The 23,024-nt window shown below is 41.1% G+C and overlaps 4 protein-coding genes across 4 annotated transcripts; 3 read left to right on the top strand and 1 right to left on the bottom strand.

The window, feature by feature from the left end:
- The first annotated feature begins 2,256 nt into the window (after window positions 1-2,256).
- Window positions 2,257-7,644, top strand: LOC115676331 (protein disulfide-isomerase). The gene is made up of 11 exons (XM_030599208.2): window positions 2,257-2,538; window positions 3,463-3,493; window positions 3,589-3,876; window positions 3,960-4,148; window positions 4,232-4,357; window positions 4,958-5,095; window positions 5,194-5,313; window positions 5,466-5,583; window positions 6,022-6,134; window positions 6,918-7,133; window positions 7,365-7,644. The coding sequence occupies exons 1-10, from the start codon at window positions 2,336-2,338 to the stop codon at window positions 7,125-7,127; spliced, it is 1,536 nt and encodes a 511-aa protein (XP_030455068.1). The 5' UTR covers window positions 2,257-2,335; the 3' UTR covers window positions 7,128-7,133; window positions 7,365-7,644.
- A 1,971-nt stretch (window positions 7,645-9,615) lies between these two features.
- On the bottom strand, window positions 9,616-12,312 carry LOC115676333 (uncharacterized). Its single transcript, XM_030599211.2, has 4 exons — window positions 12,202-12,312; window positions 10,315-10,418; window positions 10,062-10,215; window positions 9,616-9,965 (listed from the first exon to the last, which is right to left on the bottom strand). Exons 1-4 carry the CDS (start codon window positions 12,218-12,220, stop codon window positions 9,931-9,933), a joined length of 312 nt encoding a protein of 103 aa, XP_030455071.1. The 5' UTR covers window positions 12,221-12,312; the 3' UTR covers window positions 9,616-9,930.
- A 91-nt stretch (window positions 12,313-12,403) lies between these two features.
- Window positions 12,404-14,774, top strand: LOC115676420 (uncharacterized). Its single transcript, XM_030599335.2, has 3 exons — window positions 12,404-12,600; window positions 13,795-13,863; window positions 14,372-14,774. The coding sequence occupies exons 1-3, from the start codon at window positions 12,430-12,432 to the stop codon at window positions 14,564-14,566; spliced, it is 435 nt and encodes a 144-aa protein (XP_030455195.2). The 5' UTR covers window positions 12,404-12,429; the 3' UTR covers window positions 14,567-14,774.
- Window positions 14,775-15,743: 969 nt separating this feature from the next.
- On the top strand, window positions 15,744-22,696 carry LOC115676418 (F-box protein 7). The gene is made up of 11 exons (XM_030599333.2): window positions 15,744-15,819; window positions 16,387-16,473; window positions 16,599-16,711; window positions 17,621-17,737; window positions 17,826-17,922; window positions 19,016-19,089; window positions 20,421-20,474; window positions 20,590-20,691; window positions 20,814-20,872; window positions 21,463-21,673; window positions 22,325-22,696. Exons 1-11 carry the CDS (start codon window positions 15,810-15,812, stop codon window positions 22,382-22,384), a joined length of 984 nt encoding a protein of 327 aa, XP_030455193.2. The 5' UTR covers window positions 15,744-15,809; the 3' UTR covers window positions 22,385-22,696.
- Window positions 22,697-23,024: the final 328 nt, after the last annotated feature.

Below are 23,024 nucleotides of genomic sequence, written 5' to 3'. Positions count from 1 at the left end.
GCTTACCGTAATTTCCTTTTCTCTCTTATCCACAGTCTATGTTTCTGTGTCCGACACTGGTATCGCGCCTTTTCGAAATTGTTTTCTTTTATGAGACCAAACGCTTGAGACACTGTCAGACACACAGCAGATTTGGTGCTGAGCTCAAAGTTCTCTTTTTTTCTCGACAACCAGACAGACATGGTAATCACCGCTTCTGTCTAATGTCAAAACGATAACGGAGACTACCGCAAAATGGACTTTTTGTTTTGGGCTGCTGAATTGTCGAGGACTCGCAGTGATGGGAAAATGACACAAATAGTCCATGAACTTTGATCCAATGTGCAATTTGGTCCCTGAACTTTAACCTAATATTCAATTTGGTTCCTGAACTTTTGATTTGTTTAATGTGATCCCTAAACTTTTAATATGCGTTCAATTTAGTCCTTGAACTATTTGAAAATGTTCAATATAGTCCTTCCATTAATTCAAGTGCAGGGACTATATTGAACATTTTTATATAGTTCAGGGACTAAATTGAACACATATAAAAAGTTCAGGGACCACATTGAACAAATTAAAAGTTCAGGGACCAAATTGAACATTATGTTAAGTTCAAGGACTTCATTGAACAAATTAAAAGTTCATGGACCAAATTGCATATTAAGTCAAAGTTCATGGACTATTTGTGTCATTATCCCCGCAGTGATAGATGTTCAACCACTAGTGATCGCCAACAGGTCACGTGGACCGTTCTTCCGTGACATCCGGGCTTGAAAAGTTAGCAAGTTCACAAGACCCAGTCGCCTCGGGGAACGAGGAAATGATGTGAGTTCCCTTGTGATATGGAATGTTATTCGAAGGGGTTAAGGTCGTGATAGGTTATGGATCACATGAGAGCCACGAAAGTCGATGCCTAATGGTGCGGGAACACTCCTATGCACGTTTTGTTGTGCGTGTAGAACTCAATATTAATTTGGTCTTTTTGGGGTCTTAAGGCGCCAATTAAGCAAACCTTTATCTAAACGGATTTTGATGAAGTGACGGGAACGCCATCCTTTGTGCAAGTCGCGTCAAGAATTTCGACCACTATTGTTTACGGATTTACAGATCACCAACCTGTAATAGGTTTTGAAATGGTTCCAAATGAGTCAACATCCCGGAAGAAGATATTGTTTGGTATGTCAATCTTGAACCTCCAATAGAGGATCCACGGAGGTCGAAGAGAATGTCACTTATAAACACATATTAGCAAAAAATTGCAAGAGAATTTATAAGAATATTGGATTAAGCACAAAAAGGGGATGTGAAATTCTTTTTAGGGTACCTTCGATCAATCTTTTCGTATGCAAGATTTATGAGATTTCAACTAACTAAATTAGAATGCTTAAATCAAGAATCTCCATTTCGCTTTTCACAATATTATATTAACTAGATATGTCATTGTACAATTGCTTAACTTAATATAATCTTTATAGAATACTATAGGAAAATAACACAAATGATTTTTAGATTTTAATTCAATGTGCAATGTAATCTGTGAACTTTTAATTTGTTCAATGCGATCGCTAAACTTTAGCATAATATGCAAGTAGACCCCGATATTAAATATTTTTATATAGTTCAAGGATTAATTAAATATAAAAAAAAATTTAGGGATCACAAAAATTCATAAATTATATTATATATTAGGCTCACGTTTAGAAAACATTTATATCATCGTCCTCGATAATATCCCATGGCGCCCGGCCCTCCTAAAAAGTCAAAAAATCAGAACGACGGTACCTATTAAAGCACCAGATCAGCCCCTGCACGTCCATCCATCGTAGTCATCATCGTCATCTCTCTAGAACGAACGCAACCCAAGCGAAGCTCTCGCCACGTGTGCGGGCCTCACCGACGTGGCGCGACACGGTTGGGCCCGTCGTCTTTGCTGATGCTGCGAGCGACCGCACCGCGTGGATTTCCCAGCCCTTTAATTACATTACCCGAAACCCTCGGATTAAGCAGGATTACGATTTCCTTTACAGCGCCTAACCTGCCCCATTAGGGGGCGGGTGACAAGAGGTAACCAATCGCGCCATTCCACGTGGGCATCACCCAATGGGAGAGCGAGTGCCCGAGATCCCGTACTCGCAAGACCTCCAAAATATCGCGACGGCGAGTCACGTGCGAGCCACGTGCGAGCCTCGTCCCTCTCTCCCCCCCACGCGCCTTTAAAACCCCGCACACACTCTCCCGTGCTCTCTCTCTATCTGACTCGAAGACGAATTCCATCGCCTTCCTTCCTTCCTTCCTTCCTCGGTTTTTGCTCTCGCGGCCGCGCGTGGTGGAGAGATTTCCGAAGCCGGCGGCAATGGCGCTTGCGAATTGGCCGATCCTCCTCTCCCTCCTCGTCCTCGCCGCGGCGGCGGCGGCGATAGCCTCCGCCGAGGTGGAGGAGGCCGAGCCGGCGGCGGCGGCGGCGGAGGAGGAGTTCGTGTTAACTCTGGATCACTCCAATTTCTCCGACACCGTCAGCAAGCACGACTTCATCGTCGTCGAGTTCTACGCCCCGTGGTAAAAATCCCTTCGTTTCTCTCTCTTTTCGCGCGTGTCCTGGGGCTGGTCGACATGATCGATCTGCTTCGGATCTTGAGATTTTTTAGCTTACTGCTTGTGTACGGATAGATTTCTTTTTTTTTTTTTTCTCCTTTTTGATTTGGTTGGAAGCGCGGCAATTGTGCGAAGTTTTCCTTGTTCGTGAACTTTTAGGCCTCTCCGGAGACGAAGCTTTTCTGCATTTTGTTTTGCATGCATGAGATAAACATCGCTTTGTTCGCTGGTTCTCTCGGTTTTGTGAAAGCTAAAGCAGCAAAGTTATCCTTTTTTCGCTTTCTGTTCCTGTTCTGGATCCGCCCGGCCGATATCCGATTGTCGAGAAATTTGTTGATACCTTAAAGTCCGTCTGGCCTGGGCACAATTAAATCGGTTACGCATTTTTGTATTGAGTAATTGCATCGTCGGGGACCTTTTCTTTTTGGTGTTTCATGTTTAAGCCGTAATTGACGAGAGGAAGTTTTGCGGAATCATAATTGCACTCAATTGCAGTTACAATGTGGATTTATTATTCATTTTGGGTTTCTGTTGACCGTAGAGTTCTGGTTAACATTTTTGCAGCAACATATAATACTGTTGACAACGGTGATGGTGTGAAAAAAAATGTTTCTTTGTGGGAGCATTTGCTCTGCCCATTTGTGTTGAATGCCCGTTCATGCATGATAAGAATAGGAGCTAATTTTTTTTCTTTTTCGGGAGGGAGGAAGTGGGAGATTCTCTTCTACCGAATTTAATGCTAAGAGGGATGGCGTTTTCCTACCTTCATTCTGTTCCATCTAGTTTTGTTCCCTTCGTCTCTCTCTTTTCCATCTTTCTGGGCAGAACATTTCGCATTAATAATCGCCTACTGGTGGGATTTTGAGTAGCTTTTTATCCCTGTTTCAGGTGTGGTCATTGTAAGAAGCTTGCACCTGAGGTAATAAGATTTCATGGATCCTGTTAAATACACGATATAAATTTTTGATAGCTGCATGTTTTCAGTTGTTGATGACGCCTTTGCTCTATTCGCAGTACGAGAAAGCTGCATCCGCATTGAGCAGTCATGACCCTCCCATAGCTCTAGCCAAAATCGATGCTAATGAGGAAGCAAACAAGGAGCTTGCTAGCGAATATGACATCAAGGGTTTTCCCACAATTAAAATCTTGAGAAAAGGAGGGAAGATTATTCAAGAGTACAAAGGTCCCCGCGAAGCGGACGGCATTGTTACGTACTTGAAGAAACAAAGCGGTCCTCCTTCGGCCGAAATAAAATCTGTTGAAGATGCCAGCACTCTGATACGAGAAAAGAATATAGTGATTGTAAGTGCTCTTGCCTTGGGTTTTCTAGTTTCATGACTTCCCTACCGCGTCTGATTTCATGTTATCGTGGCTTATACTCACAGGTTGGGATATTCCCAGAGTTTTCTGGTGAAGAGTATGAGAATTTCACTGCTTTAGCTGAGAACTTGCGCTCTGACTATGACTTTGGTCACACTTTGGATGCCAAACTGCTTCCACGGGGAGATGCAGCGGTTGCTGGACCTGTTGTTAGGCTCTTTAAGCCATTTGACGAACTCTTTGTTGATGTACAGGTACTTCTTTTTTAGGATATAAGTATTGTTTCCTCCTCTTCACGGATGCATGGTGCACTGATAAGTGGACAAACATATTACAGGATTTCCATGTGGATGCTCTGGAGAAGTTTGTTGAAGTATCCAGTGTGCCTGTCGTCACTATCTTTGACAGTGACCCAAGCAACCACCCTTTTGTGATCAAGTTTTTTAATAGTGATAAAGCTAAGGTAAGATAGTAGCAAGCTGTTATTTTATACTTTTACACTTGCTACTACCGTTTGATTTGTGGATCTTTATGTCGTTGATTGATTCCTTGGTGAAAATTGTTCGCACTATTTTTGGGTGGATGGTACAGGTGATAGTAAGTGTGATGTTATGTGGACCTTGTATGTGTCGCTAAATTGCACCTATTGCTTGGATATGCTTGTACTATAGGGTATTTCAGTTGTGCAATGTGTCAAATCATTTTGTTGACATTATTTTAGATAATTCATTGCCTGCACGAGAGCATCGGTTGTTACTATCTTTGGTTGGTTTTAGATTCTTTTTAATGGTCAAATAATTTGCAAACCGTTTCTCCTGAATGATTTTTCTTCTCTCTTTTAAAGCTCAATATACCTTCTTAAGTGTTTGTCTTTAATTTTATTTGTGAGACTGTTCTTTGCAGATTGTTATTTGGTCCTTGATTTTTTAATTGAGGGCATTGTAGTTGTTAAGTTTCAAGTTTTTTTCCACTCAGTGAATCGCTCTTGAATAGTTCAGATTTGTCTGTTATTCCTCATTTGGTTTCGTGGATAACATCTGACAACTCCATTCGCATTGCATAGGCAATGTTGTTCATGAATTTTAGCACTGAAGTGGCTGAATCTTTTACCTCAAAATACCGCGATGTTGCTGAGCAATTTAAAGGACAGGGCATCAGCTTTCTGATGGGAGATCTGGAAGCTGGTCAAGGTGCTTTCCAGGTTAGCGTTTTTCTGATCTTTTTGAGTTCTTCATTTAATGCTGTGCATATGGTTATTCTCATGCAGAAAAAAAATTGATGTTTAATGTTTACGTACAGTATTTTGGACTCAAGGAGGACCAAGTGCCTCTCATTGTAGTACAGACAAATGATGGGAAAAAGTATTTGAAGCCAAACCTGCAACCTGATGAAATCGCTCCTTGGGTGAAAGAGTACAAGGTTACATTTATCTCTCCTGCTTCTGTCTCTCACAACACGTGGGAGACGTCCACACACTGTCTCACACAACATGAAAATTAGAACTTTTCAACCTTTGAAAGATTCCAAAGCACATTGTGAGTTGCGATCTAATGTTGTCATGTTAATCGCAGGAAGGCAAGGTCCCACAGTACAGGAAGTCTGAACCCATACCCCAAGATAACAGCGAGCCTGTGAAAGTAGTTGTAGCTGAGAGCCTGCAGGAGGTGGTGTTGAACTCTGACAAAAATGGTACGTAGCATTATGCTTTTCGTTGTTTTGTGTCATCTGCAAGTATACTGAGCTTTGGGATCTTTTATTTATTGATATATTCTTTGTATCCATTTGATATCTATTGGCTTTTTCGTGCATGTCTTCTGCGTGTAAAGGCTTTACATCAATCCTAGAATAAGTACTTCCATACAGTAGAAATGATGGGGATCTCGGTCTTTAATTCTTTTCCATGTACTTTTCTCTGTTGAAAAATTGCCTTCCTGTCTGTAGTCGGTGTCAGAAAGGTTTTGTTTCGTCTTACACCTGATTATACGTTTGTAGTTGAGGAAAATGGACGATAAAGGAGAAAGTTGCTTGGTTGCTTTTATTTTCAGTATGATATGATCTGTACTGTTCAATTGCATTACTGACTCAGTGTAAGACTTCCACCTAACATGCTGGAAACCTTTTGTGCAGTTCTTCTGGAGTTTTATGCTCCTTGGTGTGGACATTGCAAAAAATTGGCTCCTATTTTGGATGAAGTTGCACTTTCTTACGAAAGTGATGCTAAGGTCCTAATTGCCAAGTTTGTAAGTTTTCCCGCTCAAAGTAGGTTGATAATTTTCCTGATTGCAGCAACAGTGATCTAACCTTTTCAAAATTGCCCGAGTAATGTTGTTATTTATTGTTTGAGTACCTATAGTAGCACTCTTGGTGTGGAGGTTGATACTGATTGGGTTTGGAGCGAAATGCGTGATTGAATAATAGAAAGGCGCAAATGATTAACATGGAGACCTATTTATAGAAACCAAGATGACATAAAAGTCAGCAGTTTTCCAAAGAACAATGCTAGAAATGTGAACTACTGAATATATTTCCGTGTTTTTTCCCCTCTTTGGCGAAGGCGAAGAGTTATCCTAACATAGTGGGTATGCTTCATGTGAGGTACATGTACTGGTATATGAAGTACTGTTTTTCAACTTCTTTTTTGGCTGGCTTGATATGTCACTAGATAGTTTAATACATTAATCCTCCTCCATGTGTGCTTCTAGAGTGCTACTTCATGTTCTCTCTTTGTTTTCCATCTGACTCGCCAAGGGTTAAAAATATGGTCTTAATGAAATTTTGATGGCTATATCCCTGTCTCAGGTGATACATTAACAATTTATCTGTTGTCATCCATCTTTTGGTTCTGCTTTTCTAATTATTTAATTAAGGTTATGATGGGTTTTGTTTAGCTAAAGTGTGTGTGTGTGTGAGAGAGAGAGAGAGAGAGAGAGAGAGAGAGAGAGAGAGAGAGGCCACGCCCTTATGCAATAATGTTATTTGGGTTCACAACCATGTCTGTGCCAATATTATGCTTTCCTTTTCAGGACGCGACTGCAAATGATGTCCCAAGTGATACCTTCGATGTCAAGGGGTACCCAACTCTTTACTTTAGGTCAGCAAGCGGGAAGGTGGTGCCGTATGATGGCGATAGGACAAAGGAAGGTATAATAGATTTCATCGAGAAGAACCGTGATAAAATAGAAGAGAAAGTCACAGGCGAAGAAGAGAAAGTCACTGGCAAAGATGAGCTCTAGATGAAGGTACTTGGCTGGTCAATTATCCAGAACGCATATCGCTTCCCTCGTGTTTGTTTGCCGTGAGCTCTCGCATGTCGTATCCCTCGTATTTGGCGGATGATGATCGTGCATGCGGAGGATAAATTCTTTTTTATGTGATAATCCAATCTCTAGATATATGCATTGATCTTCACCATCCCTCTTAATTTCTATAAACAATTGGAAATTCATTCATCTTTTACCCTTTTTTCGCAGGAAGTTTTGCTTACTGGTGTACACAGCTGCATACAGGTTTCATGCTGAAACATATTAGGAATCGTCTTGTCCGACCCCCTTCGCCCTTTCTCCCTCCCTCTCCTTCCTTTGAACTTTTTAGCAATTTCGTAATAAAAAGGGAATTGGGTTTTTGGGGTTGTAGAGTGACTTAGCTCTTTACTTTAGGTCTAGTTTTATTTAATCTATCATGTGTCTCTCCGGCAGACTTGTTCGAGATATCCGTCATCTTTAAAATTTTGAAGTCGGTTTGCGGTTCCAATTTTCTTCTGGTGCCTCGTTGATCTCCTTTCCACTGGTGTGCGTGCTGCTTTCGCTTTTTTCCCCCCCAACGCGTATGATCTTCATACATGTATGTCGAGTGAGTGGCTCTCTTGTGTAGATGCGTATGTTAAAGCCAGAATGAACAACTTGATTTAAATGAGTTTTCTTCCCAGAGGGTCAATGTGATTTTACCTAATCAAGTCCAGCTGATCGAGCCCCAAATACACTTTAGAGTTTTCCAAACGAGAGATTTGAACTGGTATCTTGATCTGAATTTCAGTGGTAACTTTGTAAGGGTTTTGACAGATAGCACACTTCTAGTGGGTATTGTACCACCACCTTCACGCATGTGCCCAGTCTAAACCTACCAAAAATTGACCAGTGTCAATTTAAAGGCCATTAAATTAAATAAAAACAAATTTAATGTATGTTAACTTTAATGAATGCCCTAAAAAATTGAGATGGCTACCAAGTCATTGTCTTCTCCGCTCTCTTCACTCCTTTGACGTTAAGAAACTTTGTCAAGGAAAAAATATCCGAGGGATGCTCCGATTCGCACAACACCTAGTGGAGTCCTCCTTTCTCACTTTTTCACGTTTGGAAATTATGTCCTTTCATTAACTATCCCCGGATTCTTTTTTGTTTCTTTAATTCTTCTTCTTCGCCCCTCCACCTCTCTAACGGAAATTTTTTCTTCAAAAACAAACAAGAATTGAGAAAAAAGCTTATGAAAGGACAAACTTTCTAAACGTAAAAGAGTGGAGAACACGACTCTACCAACTATGGCGTGAACCGGAGCTTTCTACCTCTCTTATAGAGTGAAAGAGTGTAGAATAGGAGGGAGTTGGCGACCATTTCAATTTTGAAGGCAATTATTAAAGCTGCCAGTGCAATTAATTTGCTTTCTTTTGCAACTCGACCCTAACATGCATTTAATTTGTTTTTATCTAATTCGTCCGACTTTAAATTGATGCGTGTTAGTTTTTGGCAGGCTCCGACTAGGCACATGCGTGCAACGTCAGCACACGATGTGGTGATGCTATATCCCTCGCTAGGGGAAGGTTATACTAGTACCTTAGCACAAAGGGAGAAGAATTTGTTTGAGAATGCACATAATTGGTGGAAAAGTTTTAATTGTCTGTGTACGTTCTGTTTGTAAATTGGACTCATTATATGATATCGCATGTGATGTGGGGTTCGAGTGGGGACCTCTGCTTTGTGTTTTCCAACCATCGACTTGTCCTGTATAATTCGCGACCAAGTCACCGTGATAGACCGACAATCACGGCATAGAAAACAACGAACGCAAGCAGACAGGCTTGTTTCACAAGCTTCAAATGAAATCTAGTGTTTACTTAGTCAATGCGGAATAAAACAACTAGTTGATTTATCTACTGCTTCACTAGACCTTCCCAATGGAAAAATAGCTGAAAATTTCTCACTTTAGAAAGGGTCGTGTTCTAAACGGACAAACTTGGTTTGGTTTTAGCCGGTCACTTTGGCAAATAATGTCAATCAATCAATCAATCAAAATTTGGTTTCTTGGTTTATTACAAATGAAAGTACTACTATGTGAAAGCAGAAATTCGCTTGGGAGACATTTCTCCAAATCTTACCCAACATGCGATGAAACATGGAACACTTGGTATTCTATTTCCTTGAATTCAGCAGTGCCGATATTGAGGAAGTAGTCCCGAGATTCGTTCTCTCCATGTCATGTGTAGTAGCACGATACAGTATGCATACATTTAGGATGAAGTCGAGAAGACCTGAGAGCAGATCGAGTGACCCCATACATGATTATCAAGTTGTGTGTGAAGGATTACAGAGACTTTCTGCAAGCGGAACATCGGGATGTGACTTCTAGCACGGTTCATTCACAAGTTATCGCTAGTCATAGATGAAGCTGCCTGTTTAATTAACTCTATGGAAGATGGTTAGGGTAAACCATCTTATCAAAATGCTTCCCTAAAGATGAGTACGTTTGAAACTAACAGAACAAAAGACGAAAGTTGGCACAGCAGCATATCCAAATGACTAATGAGATACTGATTATGTGCTATCCTTAGAAACACTCAAAGACTCGATCTTTCGAATCATCATGTTCACATAACCAAGATAATCTCCCAAGTACCAACTCTTGTCCTCTTAGATGTCTTACTGACATTAATTCAATCCATGAGTCATGCCAAATTATACACAAAAGTAAACTGAGCTCTTAGTCGCTTTGAATATAGGCATCATAGACACTCCAATGCTTTCTGTAGACAGGAGGCTAGTACCCTCAACCACAGCAAGAACCACAGGCTGGCAATGAACCTACGCAAATGACAAATTACTAGATCAATATAAAACTGAAGAAAACCTTCTGAAAGTAGCAATCATAAGCACTCATAGGAATGGTATCGAACTCACTGTGGTCAATTCCGCGGACATTATCCAATCCGCGTGGTGGGCCACGAGGACCGCCACCGTAAGGACCCCTTCCGGAACCTCCCGGGCCGCCGCCACCATCCCATTTCTTGCGAGAGCCGGAGGAGCCTTTCCTGTAAGTGTCGGACTTTTCCATCTATTCACACAACATAGAAAGAACAGGCAAATTATTAAGACGATAACAAGTTGCTACTGCCTAATTCAAAAGAAGCAACCAAGACAGTGTTCACGTTACCGAAAACATTGTAGCGAAAAACACGCCTATGAAATTAACAATAGCCCAGAATAAGTCTGTGATCGTTCTAAGTCGCCATATTGATTTCTTGGATTTCACCACACCTGCAAATCCATAAAATACAATTGCCATCATACATCAAACTAAATATATTAGTTCTTCATCCTAATCTAACTCTACCTTCCATTCTTACAGATTTCAAACAGTGTAACCCAGGCAGGAAAAGGAAAAAGTATTGTCATAGAGCAACTTGATGACAATCAGGAAAGAAAGGCGGCCCAAAAAATGTAGTAATGAAAGCTTAGATAACAGAAGATTGTAAATCCACAAAAAGTGATAGAACTAAGCATGTTAAGCATTTCTTAGTTGTGGTGTTATGAACCGATCCAAACACCATAACTCAAAAGGAAACATCTTTCAATGTAGAGGAAAGGCTCAGAATAAAAGATTATGCAATAGATCTCACATGAACGACAAGACATGGTACTTTTATTTTGAAACCAAGTAATTTATGAAAAAACAACTTAAAAGACCCTCAAGTAAATGCCAATGGAAGTCTTATGTCACCATCTTTCAATGTCACTACTGAAGATTTCGCATCCCTATAAGCATCTATTAAAAGATATTGAACTTCTAAGAGTTTATTCTTCAGTATAGATGAGGGTACTTTGACTCACTGCTCGGGAAACTTAATCATCACTACAATTTTTCAGGATCAACTAAGATTCATGAAAATTTAATGAACAGACAAAAACTCAGTGGCATCGAGGGTAAGTCGAACATACTGCACTGAGATTGGACAAGAAATACAGAAACTTGAAATGCAAAATTTCGACAGCATAGAAATCAAAGGGCTAACAGAGGAAATTCAGAACTCAAGAAGAATGTATAATGCAGGCGACAAGAAAAATTGTCCTAAATCATACTCCTTCAGGTCAAGCATGCCTACACGACAACTCATTTACAGCAGTTTCCAATGCAGTGGCATAAGACCAAATCATCACTCATCAGAAGCACCTTCTCTGGGCATCCATGAAAGCGTGATAGCTCTCATTGGTGAGCCCAAAGGGACCAAGACAATGAATGAGCAGCTTATGCGGCAATACACGGCGTAATAGAATCTCAATTCTCATGGTGTGGATTGATTATTCAATTTTCAGGCCGAAGGAGTCGAGGAAAAACTATAATGAGCTGGTCGGCAGCATATAGTCAAAAGAATCGCGGATCAAACTCCAAAGACAGATTTTGACAAAGAGGGACAACCCGGGTAGCAAAATGAATCGCGCACTTCCTGGGTATATGCCACTGGTACCAAGATTACCAGAGGCTTTCAGGTACCTTCAACAGAATCAAATAGTTTGAACCTAACAAAAACACTCGATTCCAAAGAACACAACACGCCACACGAGCAAAGCCAAACAACCGTCAACCATCACACCTCGATTTTGCTGCAGAAGGCAAGATCAAAACACCACGAGCCGGCCAAGCCGGGCGATCAGCACATCAGAATAGATTTAAATGTCATATGTGTGGCCAGCCTCAATCTTTCATGAAGGAATTTTGCAAAAGAGCCAAGTCAATTCAACCGTTGACTCCGATTTAATCAGGAACGAACGCATCGTTTCCCCTCCAGAATGAACTCAAATCACCAAAAGAAGAAAAAAAATGAAGCGACTTTTTCACCGATTCACGAAATTCATATTCAAACAGACGCCTTCAAGCACCTCAACAGGGTCAATCGAAAGCGCACGATCGCCATCATCGCGCGATTTGCAGACATCAATTCCCGATCGAATCGAAACCAAATTCACGAGCCAAAAAAGGGGAAGATCGTAAGCCAAAAGCGCCCGGTTCGTACAGCCCCGATTCGGGAATAGCTTTGCTTACCTCGCTCAACGTACGCCATGGGGGAAGCCACCGACGATTCCAGGACGTTCTCTGGTCGTCTCGACGCGCAGAGGAGAAGCCCTTTTATAGAGTCCACTCGGACGGGGCTTGGGCCGGGTCGGCCCGCCCATTTGGAGGACCCGATGGGCCGGAGAGTCGCGGGCCGAGCTGAATCACGAAGCTTTGCGAAGGAAGAGGAGACAGAGAGAGAGAGAGAGATCGTCGGAGATGATGCGCGCGACGGGAGGTCCGCTCCTCTGCATCGGAGATCTGCTCAGCGACGTCGGAGAAGACGTCGCTCCGCCGGAGCCTCTTCCGCCGTCTCCGCCGCCGGCGCTCTCCGAGCTCGGATCAAGCACCGCCGCCTCTCGGCCCTCGGACCTCCCCAAGCTCTTCCAGGTTTCTTCTCTAACATGCCGAAGAATCTCTCGCTCTTCCCTATTATTCTCGCTAGTCTTTTCTCTTCGCCGAGCCGGTCGTTTGTGCGGCCTTTAGGTTATGGCGATTGGTGAGGTTTGGACTTGAAAAGGAAGATGCTCAGATGAGCATGGGATCGACACTTTGAACTTGCTGATGATCTTGACGTGTTGAAGAGTGGGAAATTCGAGTGATCGAGGGTTATTTTTTTATCTGATTAACCTCCGTTACCTTGAAGAATGTGAATGAAAAAAGTGGGAATTCTCGCTTGTTCTGTGATCTTCGGGGCGGTTTTTTTCGCGGTAGATTCAGGAAAACTCTTTTAAGTCTTTTGCTCTGTATTGCTGGTTATAGGGCTTGGATCTTGCGGGCTTCGGAGACGGTGCGTCGATTGGATTGTGAGACGCAGTTCGAAAGTGGTCATGGCGGTAACTTAAGTTACATCCATTGATTAGGGTGGTATCTCGAGCGACATTCATGTCTCTCCGTGTTCGCGACTACAGCTGTGAAACCCTTTAGAAAGTGTTGATTTTTGTCCAGGATTGTTATAGCAATCACTGATGTGCGTGACTCGATAAGATGTGAGCTCTAACCGCAGATTGGGTTATACCCCCTCCGTTGCTATTTTATGTGAATGAGGCTTCTTACATGGAAATAGATAAAGGAGAGGGTTTTACAGTCCCTTAGCATTTTGGTTTAAACAATTTTCTATCAGTCCTAATCAAACTCATTAGAGTTTCTGAGTACCGTCTTTGTTCCTTGTACATCAACCACCTCCCAGACCGTGCAGTGCAGGGGACACCCATAATTTACTCGGTGAACATGAAAGGCTGTGTCAGTTAAATATCTGCTTGTTATTGTCCTCTGCTTTGTCCCTGCATTTTACATAAACTTGCTTGATATCCTGTTCATGTCTTGAATCTTAATGACAGAGCACTTGGCATGAAGTCATTAACTGCAACTTCTAGTTTAAATCATCTGGCCTGACCGAATACCTGTTATATCATATTTGCCTGAATCAGCCTATTATAACAATGTCCTAGATTTGATGTGAACTTACAGGAACCATGTTTCAAATCAAACATAATTATACTGTGCCATTCTGCCTTTCGTATTTGCTAGTTTGGATGCTGACTTAAATGATTTGATTTGATGAATCCACTTGTCATCATGTAGGAAAACTATGATAATTTGAATGAGGCGCTTGCAAGAGGAGACCACTCATGGACTGCGCTAACATTAAAGGTGATAATGTTATGTTCCTTGGCTATGATACATTGATCTGCATTAGCACTTAGCCTGCTTTCAGTTTGTTGGTGCAAAACCATACTGGAGTTTTTCTGTAAGCATAAGTTAATTCTCTGTTTTTCCATCCCTTTTATGTTAGCGTGGAGCGCATTAGGTGGGTCTGGCTAACTACGCATGCTTCATTGCATATTTCTTTACCATTTTCCTGCACCATCCTCTGTTATCTCCGCTATATGTGGATAGCACTCCCGATTTCCATTCAATACAGGTTCGACAAAATGAAATATTTAGGAGACTTGACGTAATTTGAGACATCTCTCTATTGTATGAAAATGATCCCTCTAGGAAAAGTGTAAATTTCGTTCTCATGTCCAACGTCTTGGTGCTTGTTATATCTCTTCACCATCAGCCTATTTTCCAAAAATCCGTTCACATGAACTTGGGTGTTTTAGCTATTTCAGTTAATTTTGCAATTTCATGTTCTTACTTAGCACAAAATCTCCAGCTGTGCAGTTCTCTGGAAGTGGCTAATAAGTTGGTCCAATCAACCCACGGGAGTGCCAGACTGCTGTTAGAAAAGGTTGAAGAGCTCGAGAAAATTGTTAAAAGGGGAGATTCGGCTGTGGCATCGGTGAAGGCTATCACCATATCTTCAGTTGGTGATGGAAGGCCTTCTGTTGGCAGGGAACATGTCAAGTGATCCTGCGTATGTGGGAGCAACTTCGGTAAGTTTCCCCAGATTCCTCGGCCGTACGAGTGTGGAATTTCATCCTACTATCTCCTTGGAGTCCTGGAATGGATTTGATTTCATACCCAAGGTTTAGGACTCCCGATGAACTTTCCTGTAAGAACACTTCCAATCACCTAAAACACTGCTCAGAATATAAAGAAATTATTTTATATTTCAATTCGTTGGAAAAATTTCTTCTTGACTATTGATATGCCCGTAGTCGTGCTTTATTGCTTGTGTTTTTTAATAATCTTGTATCATTAAAATACGGTATCAGAACAGCAGTAAAAGAAAGGCAAAACGGCAGAAGTTGATCACGCATGCACCGTTTATCAGTCGGATAAAGGCATCACTAGCGTTCGAACTTCCATCGTTTTTTCAATATATCCCCTGAACCTTGTTCACTCAATTAAATCCTCGAGCTCTTCTGCTCGAATCGCCTAATACGATCCGTCTATTTAAAAAGAGGAGCCCGTGCGTCGATGTCCATGCATGCAAGGATCTGCTCCTCTCTCGTGCCTAAGAAAACACAAACTTTTCCGTCGTTTTTTTTTTTTTATAACTTAGAACTATCTATAAACGTGCACGATAAATTAAAAAAAGAATTACCGATCGTGAAAAAGATCGTAAATGACCTTGCCTCAAACACAACCGTTCCCCGCCCCGAAGATAAGTTAAAGTGAGAGCCCTATTCATTACGTAGATTAAAATCCAGTTAAATTGATGGTTATGTCGGTTGCGTTTATTTCATGAAAAATCGTACGATTTGGAGCATTTTCTAAAAAATAATTGCTTACGTAGTTTATAAAATATAAACGAATGAAAAATATTTTTATTATTCATAAAATTGATGAGGTATGAATTATTATGAATGGTGAAAATATTTTCTATTGATTAATTTTTTCAAGAATTATTTACAAAAAAATACTTTTCGAGTCATTTTCACGGAACTCCCACCGCGGGTCCCGCAAATGGCGGTTGGCCAATTACCACAGCCAGTGGTTTTTCCACCTCGACTCAAAAAAGAAATGAACACAAAAAAAAAAGGAAAGAAAAAAAGAAAAGGAAAATCGGTACGTGATTCTCTCTCTTCGTCGACCTTCAAACCATCTCTTCCTCTCCATCTCTCTCTCTGGATGCTTCCGGCGAAGTTGGATACGCCGAGCCTTCGAGTTTGGGATCGGGACGACCGTCGACCTCTCCAAATCCTGTCATGGCTTCCGGTAAAACTTCGTTCGCTGCTCGGATCCGATGTTCATTCCCGACTCAATTTCCTCCTTTGGGCTTTTCGCTCGAATTCAATCTGTTCTCGAAATACGATGCGGACGAGCACGGCGGGCGGATTGGCGTAGCTTTGTTGCTCGACGATTGATCTGAATTTATTCTAGCCGTGGGGGTCGTCGTTTTCCCTTCCCTTTTGCTTGCTGACGAAACTAATGTTTGTTTGTCGGGGAATGATGCGATTGAGGGGGCGGGGGGAGAAGGAGTTGTTTGCGTCGGTTGTTTGTTTTGTTTCTTTTTTGAACTTCAATTCCTCGCTGGTTGGAAGACGACGAGAGCTACCGAGCCTTTTGTTCCACCGCGAGCGAAGCATGCCGCGTAGTCCTCGTGGCTCAATGGGCATGATGTGATCCATATGGCCCGTCCCCGCATTAAGTGGGATAAGAGGCTCGGTTGGCCTTCTTTTGTTGGAGCTTCGTTTGATCGCGCTCGAGCAAGTTCTCGGGGAAAGGCGGGTGCTTTCTGGGATTTTTGTTGTGCCCGAGTAATGTATTGTCATCTTGCTGCAGATTTCGCGCCGCCGGTTCCGGCGGAGCTTGAATCGGCTCTGCGGTTGAGGAGCATGCGGTATTTAGTTACCCAAAGGCCGTGGTTAGGTAATTTTCAGCTGTTCATAATCTTTTGAGTCGGTTTCTTCATGTGCTTATTTGGTCTGGCAACTTTTTGGCGCGCTTGCTGTATGGGGTATTCATATGGTGTCTTATTGGTGTTTCTGTTCCAGATCTTTATGGAATAAATGTCAGACCGGTTGCTCCATTCGGAAGTGTGAGTAGGAAACCCTATGTGGATCCAGCCCTGATCAACCGTTGCCTCCCCGATGAGCTTCTCCATGAGGTATTGCAATATAAAACTAGAAAGCTAAGGTTTTTTATATGGTGGGGAAAGGAAATGTGATCTGAAGCCGGAATTGAACTATATTTGTGTGTGTGTGTGTGAGACGGTGAAGAAGGATGATTGGCTTGAGTGCGTATCAATGATAATTCACTAAATATACCGTGTAGCAAAATTCACTTCTATCGAACGTCAAAATTCCCTCGATATTTTGCCATTCTTGCTCTAGTTAACCAATTGAACTGTAGATGGGGCATTTCTTTTCTTCCAAATGGAACCATCAGAGCTGGATAGTGTATGTGGAACGAGTGCAAGGTGTATTCTGTATCTAAATAAAATTTTAGTTGATACAGAAAATATAGGTCAGGTTCTCTTTTTCCTAGTGCCCACACCTGGGAATATTGGTGAGAAGGCTTCATTTTTTTCTGGTTATACACGGGAGCTCTGCAGCAAGCTCCATGTGATATATGATTGCTGGTCTTCATTAGGTTCCCTTGAAAAGAAGTTGAGCACATGGTGAAATCCCGACATCTCTGAAGTTTCGCATCCTGTGCTCATTCATTGAAGTTGGTGTAGGCATAATGATAATCATGTTCTCTTGTCAATATAAACATGAATTCACAGAATTTATGCATATAAACATAAAGTTACTATAGATTCTTTGCTTGGAGTTACTTTGTTTCTTTTGGTGGGACAATTTTGTCGCATTCGATATCTTGTAGGGGCAAACAATGAGGTGAATCTGGATCAACTTGCTACCGCTGATAAAATGGCGAAAAAAACTATATCTTTTTTCTTTTGACAAGTCTAAATAACTATATCTACTGCTGTATGGCATCAAACTGCGTTATAATTGCATAACACAACACAGCGAATGTTCTAGAGAGTATTTATATGAAGGTTATTTTGCAGGTCTTCGCGCGATTGGCTCCATATGACTTAGGAAGGGCTTCTTGTGTGTGTAGAAAATGGAGGTACACCATCCGGAACCCCATATTTTGGCGCAATGCTTGCCTGAAGGCTTGGCAGGTAAATTTCCAGTACTTTTTATTATTGTTCATCTGTATGAGCTATCAACTGATTCTTAAATTGTTTATTTAATGCCTGACTAATGAAGGTTTCGGGAGTTGTGGAAAATTACAAGACATTGCAGAAAAAATATGAAGGCTCTTGGAGGAAGATGTGGCTTTTAAGACCAAGGGTTCGTACTGATGGTGAGTCATCCTTTTGAGCTGGAGTTCTTGTGGAACGTGGTTAAATAACTTTGAAATGGTACAAAGGGTCAGAGGTTGAACTTAGTCATCACAGCTTGTCTCTTTTTTCTGCTGTGCATTTGCACGAATCAATACTGAGAAAAGAAAGACATTTGATCACCCTAATGGATAAATCATTGACAGTGTAAGTGACGTGGATTGGAATAGTGAAGGATGCAAGAATGTCGTATATCTTGTTATCTATTTGTCTGCAAAAGTTGTGACTACTTCATTCTGTTTAATCCACAATAACCTCTTCTGAAAATCTGTATCTCGATGGAAAGCTGCAAATGCATGTGTTTTTGTTTAGAAGGTTGTTCATAGTACCTTGGAGTCTCAAGCATTGACCTTCCACTCTAATTGAAAGTTCTTTAACTCCTGTTGAGGGTACAGATGCCGAAAATGCTGTCTTCATCCTTATGCTCAATGTCCAGTCAGCTGCCACTCTGGACATGACAAAACAGTGTGAGCTCTAGCTAGTTTCGCTTAGTGTAAACTAATGAAGAGATCACTCCGTCAAGGATTTATAGTGTAGGGTAAATGCTTGGGTTGGACCGATTCATATATTCCACTTATGTCCAATTTTGAGAGACACGTTCACAATCATCCAGGAGTTTTGCCCATTGGCAGGGGACACTCTTCTCCTAGTACAAAATCTAGGTTCAACTCTTAACAAAGTTGGGCAATGTGGTGGTGGGTCCTCATTTTTGCCCGAGTATCACCTTGGTCAGATTTGACCTGTGATTATAACATGATCCTTTATGCTGTTACCGTTTGAGTTCCTTTGATAACGCAAGTTCCTTTTAGCGTCCATTGGTGTTCAAGATAGTATCTTAATGTATTTGATTTTCATCAATACAATAAACGGGGCTTGTTGCAGAACTTTGCTTAATATTCCTTATCTTTGCCAAATTTACATGTGGATCATTTTTAATGGATATTTTTGCTATCGACATTCTTTGTTTAAATATGGTAGGATGCATTTTTAAATAAATTTAAGTATTTCCTTTCACTTTTGAGAAAATGAAATTAAATCCTGATCTTTGTATTTCAGGTCTGTATGTGAGTAGAAACACATACATTCGTACTGGAGTTGCTGAGTGGACAGTTACCAACCCAGTGCATGTGGTATGTATTCGAGTTTTTGCTAATATTTTATGCACCAACGAGTTTAAGCATCTTATGCATAGTAAAGACTTGCAAGCAGAAGCAAGTTTACTTGAGGAACTCCAGATAATATGGTCAACCAACCTTCTAGGCTCTCAGTTTATGTGATCATCATGTTCCTTAGAAGGATGTCTTAGTTGTTGAGAGGGTTGAGCCAAGCAATAGAACATTCATTTTGTGTTTACTTTATGATCATGATGTGGGAGAAATACTGTCTTGCACTTGCTTCTTTTGCCTGCTCACGGGCTGTTCGTCAAGGGACTTGACTAGCCCAATATTAGTCTATGCTTACATGATTGAAAGGGAAAAGCAGTGGAATAAGTGATCTTTGAGATGGAACTTGTGCTGAACAGGATCTAAGTGATCATGAACTTTGCTAATCTAGATAAATTTAACTATGCAGATTTACCAATTAAACATTCAAGGCAGTCAAAAGGCGGATGTAGAGCCTAGCAGACCAACCTCAAAAGACTAAAGGACTTTAGAACTGCAGAACTGGGGTTTTATGGAAAAGTTAAACCACTAGGGTATTGTTGGGGGACAAAGCCCAAAAGGAGGGGGAAGTGCACTAGAAAGTAGTTAATTCTATGCTAATTGAGCTAACAAAGTAACAACATGCATTCAGTGAATTCATACTATGCTAATTATGCTAATTAGCAACACAATGTGCACTCGTGTATGCTGTATTCATCAATGAGCAGTTCGTACCATGATACCTGAATTTTCATATAATACTGATTGTGGTAGGCATTATCAAGGGCTTTGGTTCTTGTTGCCCTAGGGATCAAATCATTGCTCTAATCAGTAAAACCCATTTTGCATGTCAATCTTCTTGCTAATAATTTAAATGCGGATGTAGAGAGCCTGGCCCACCAACCTCAAAAGACTACTTGAGTTTAGAACTAAAGAACTGGGGTTTTATGGAAAAGTTAAACCACTGGGGTATTGTTGGGGGACGAAGCCCAAAAGGAGGGGAAAGTGCACTCGAAAGTAGTTCATTCTGTGCTAATTGAGCTAACAAATTAACAACATGCACACAATGGAGTTCATACTATGCTAATTAAGCTAACTACCAACACAATGTGCACTTTTATGCGCTCGTGTGTGCTGTATTCATCAATGAGCGGTTTGTACCATGATACCTGAACCTTCATATCATACTGATTGTAGTAGGCATTATCAAGGGCTTTGGTACTTGTTGCCCTAGGGATCAAATCATTGCTCTAATCAGTAAAACCCATTTTGTATGTCATTCTTCTTGCTGATACTCTAAATTATTTTTCGCGTTTCAGGTCTGCTATTTCCGGTACATAAGATTCTTTCCTTCGGGGAGGTTTCTTTACAAGGTTATTAACAAATTGACTTCTGCGTGTAAAATACTGAACTTCTACTTTGAGCTGGTGTGTGTTTGTGAGAGCAAAAGGTTTTATCTGATAAACTGTGTTAATCTTCAATTCTCAGAATTCCTCTCAAAAAGTGAAAGACGTAGCAAAATCCATGAACTTTCGTGCGTCTAAAACGGATTGTGTTTTCGGCGGCCACTACACATTGTCTGATGACAAGGTTTGGCTTTGTTATTTCCTTTTGCATTTATGAGAAAAAAATTCATATTCATATGGAGGGGGTTATTTTGATTTTTTTTTTTTTGTGCTTCTGCTAACCTGGTGGTCATTCGCTAATGGCAGGTTGAAGCTGCTCTTTTGTATCCAGGCATGCGGCCTACAGTTTTAAGAATCCGGCTAAGGTACTTTCTGTGGTGTTCTAACATCACGTTCATTCTAAGATCTCATTCTAAGATCTTTATATGTTCTTTTGGGTAACATAAGAATCAATCATTTGCACTAATGCACCGGATCCCATCAGAACTCCGAAGTTAAGTGTGCTTGGGCGAGAGTAGTACTAGGATGGGTAATTATTGTTCATTCAGGTATATGGTTATGAATGGGCCACAAATATTTTTATGCCAGAGATGACGATTTATGGAGTCGTAAAATTAGTTCTTTTTCTTTGAATAGTTGCCTATCTTTCACTTCCCTAAACTCCTTTACTACTAGATAAATAATGGAATCAATGGGAAGCGGACTGAAGATGCAGAAGTTAACTGAACCGGCATCATATCCTTAGGACAATAGAACATTTTCAGTTTTCCTTAATTTGTAAGTTGTGATGTTCCTGACTCCATTGCTTCCGCCCTCCCCCTTTCCCTTCTTATTAAGACCCAAGAAATAAGGGCATGGAAAAAATATTCAGATGGTGCTTAGTTTGAGATTCTGGAGCAAGAATGAATCCTCTCTCGTTTACTTGACAGGGCTGCTGAAATGTTTCATCTTGTAGGTTGAGAGGAACAGCTGCAGGGGCCAACAACAGAATGGATATGCTATCCCTTGTTACCAGTGGAGTGAACAATAATGAGGTCAGGGGCGATGACGAAGACATCCTTGGATTGGTTGAAGGGTGGCAGGATGATGAAACTCATAATCCAGATGTCCCTGCCATCTCACACAGGAGGGGTTTAACACCCTTCGTCTTTGTTCCGTTTGAAGAGGTGAGTGCTCTGTACTGGATATTTCCACCTATCCGAAAGTTGATCCAGTTGAAGAGTCATATGTTTCTGAGAAGTTGCTCCTAGGTTCTCTTTATTGTGGTAGCACTCGTTGATACACGGAAACGTGGTTAGATTGATGGGCTTTACCTGACGCTCCTACTTCTTAGGCCTAGGCTATATTGCGAAAAAGTAAACAATGAAATAAACTATATATAGCTAGATATAAGTCAAAGAGTATCTGGGAACTTGCCTGGTAGCTCAACAAACAATCTCCCTGCGACTGCAGCATGTTCTCTGAGTTATCCCGGCATACGTAAATAAAGATTGTTTGTCCAATCACGTAATTCAAGGGGATGAAATCAGACTTCGATTGACCTAGCCAAAAAAAAAGATCAGACTTTGATTGGTTGTATAAGATATACATTCTTACGTGCCTTGCTATGAAGTGCATCATATTAACTTTCCCGCGACCCTTACCGTCAGCTGAATATTTCCCTACATTTGCCTTTTTGGTATGAATTGGTCATGATTTATTTGACTGCTTGCCATATGTTTCCCCTTTCTTGGATCTAAGCAAGTTATATTAGTGAAGTGGATGATTCTTTTTTTCCTTTAAGTCATGTGCTTGACCTATAGTTACACTGTACTCAGGTGGAAAAATCAGTTCTCAATCTTCCGGTCGATAAGATGGATTTCTTCGTACCTGGCTGACACTAAAACTGTGGTTCTTATAGGCATCTGGGGTTGTTTTGTGTTCCTGTAAATAATCCTGCTAGCAAGTCGGGCATATTCATACATCATCCTCAAATTTATGTTCTTTCTTCTTTCTTTCCATCAACCTTTGGCCACTGTAAGATAAGATAAGGTCTGTTGGTGTTGTCTGATCATGGATTTCTTCTTTTTCCCCTGTTGGGGATTTGGAGGCAATTGTCATAGTTTGTGTACAGCAGTTTGAATTGAAAGAATCTTCCAAATAATTGTGAGTGTTATTAGTATTTTATTTAATGCATAAGGAAGGTTTGTTCATCGTGAATGCTCCTCTTGGTCCTTTTGATGTTTGTCCAGAGTTACTCACAGCAGCTCTAGTTTGTGCTCTGCGGGGGATTTTCCTCTTTATGTTCGAGAGATTAATTGCGAAAATGAGGAAGGTTCCATTATCGTTAAGCCTAAATAGCAATCCTTATGTTTTTTTTTTTTTTTTTGGTTGATAATCCTTATGTTGAAATGGTTGAATTCTGCATGAGCTGAGCTGGACGCTTGAAGAAATCTGGCGTCTCCTGCCAAAAAACAAGTAAGGTTTCTTAACTGTGGCGAGTTTGAGAGGTTGAAATTTCCGAACCGGTGGCGGAGT

The sequence above is a fragment of the Syzygium oleosum genome, unplaced genomic scaffold (assembly GCF_021117445.2).
Source record: "Syzygium oleosum isolate NSW1041296 unplaced genomic scaffold, Sole_v2.1 Sole_v2.05, whole genome shotgun sequence".
In the NCBI taxonomy this organism is placed as follows: Eukaryota; Viridiplantae; Streptophyta; class Magnoliopsida; order Myrtales; family Myrtaceae; genus Syzygium; species Syzygium oleosum.
The sequence above is the reverse complement of the archived record's forward strand: the minus strand, read 5'-3'. Positions and strand labels throughout refer to the sequence as shown.

What these genes read in the sequence shown, in the direction of transcription:
- LOC115676420 (XM_030599335.2), top strand. Translation starts at nt 12,430, where the DNA reads ATGATGCGCGCGACGGGAGGTCCGCTCCTCTGCATCGGAGATCTGCTC. An exon ending in ACCTCCCCAAGCTCTTCCAG is followed by an intron (nt 12,601 to 13,794) that starts GTTTCTTCTCTA and finishes GTCATCATGTAG; the next exon opens with GAAAACTATGATAATTTGAA. An exon ending in GGACTGCGCTAACATTAAAG is followed by an intron (nt 13,864 to 14,371) that starts GTGATAATGTTA and finishes CAAAATCTCCAG; the next exon opens with CTGTGCAGTTCTCTGGAAGT.
- LOC115676333 (XM_030599211.2), bottom strand. An exon ending in TTTTCGCTACAATGTTTTCG is followed by an intron (nt 10,216 to 10,314) that starts GTAACGTGAACA and finishes TTGTGTGAATAG; the next exon opens with ATGGAAAAGTCCGACACTTA. An exon ending in TGTCCGCGGAATTGACCACA is followed by an intron (nt 9,966 to 10,061) that starts GTGAGTTCGATA and finishes TCATTTGCGTAG; the next exon opens with GTTCATTGCCAGCCTGTGGT.
- LOC115676418 (XM_030599333.2), top strand. An exon ending in CTTGCCTGAAGGCTTGGCAG is followed by an intron (nt 17,738 to 17,825) that starts GTAAATTTCCAG and finishes TGACTAATGAAG; the next exon opens with GTTTCGGGAGTTGTGGAAAA. An exon ending in TCTTTGTTCCGTTTGAAGAG is followed by an intron (nt 21,674 to 22,324) that starts GTGAGTGCTCTG and finishes CACTGTACTCAG; the next exon opens with GTGGAAAAATCAGTTCTCAA.
- LOC115676331 (XM_030599208.2), top strand. Translation starts at nt 2,336, where the DNA reads ATGGCGCTTGCGAATTGGCCGATCCTCCTCTCCCTCCTCGTCCTCGCC. An exon ending in GTAAGAAGCTTGCACCTGAG is followed by an intron (nt 3,494 to 3,588) that starts GTAATAAGATTT and finishes CTCTATTCGCAG; the next exon opens with TACGAGAAAGCTGCATCCGC. An exon ending in AGGTCCTAATTGCCAAGTTT is followed by an intron (nt 6,135 to 6,917) that starts GTAAGTTTTCCC and finishes TTTCCTTTTCAG; the next exon opens with GACGCGACTGCAAATGATGT.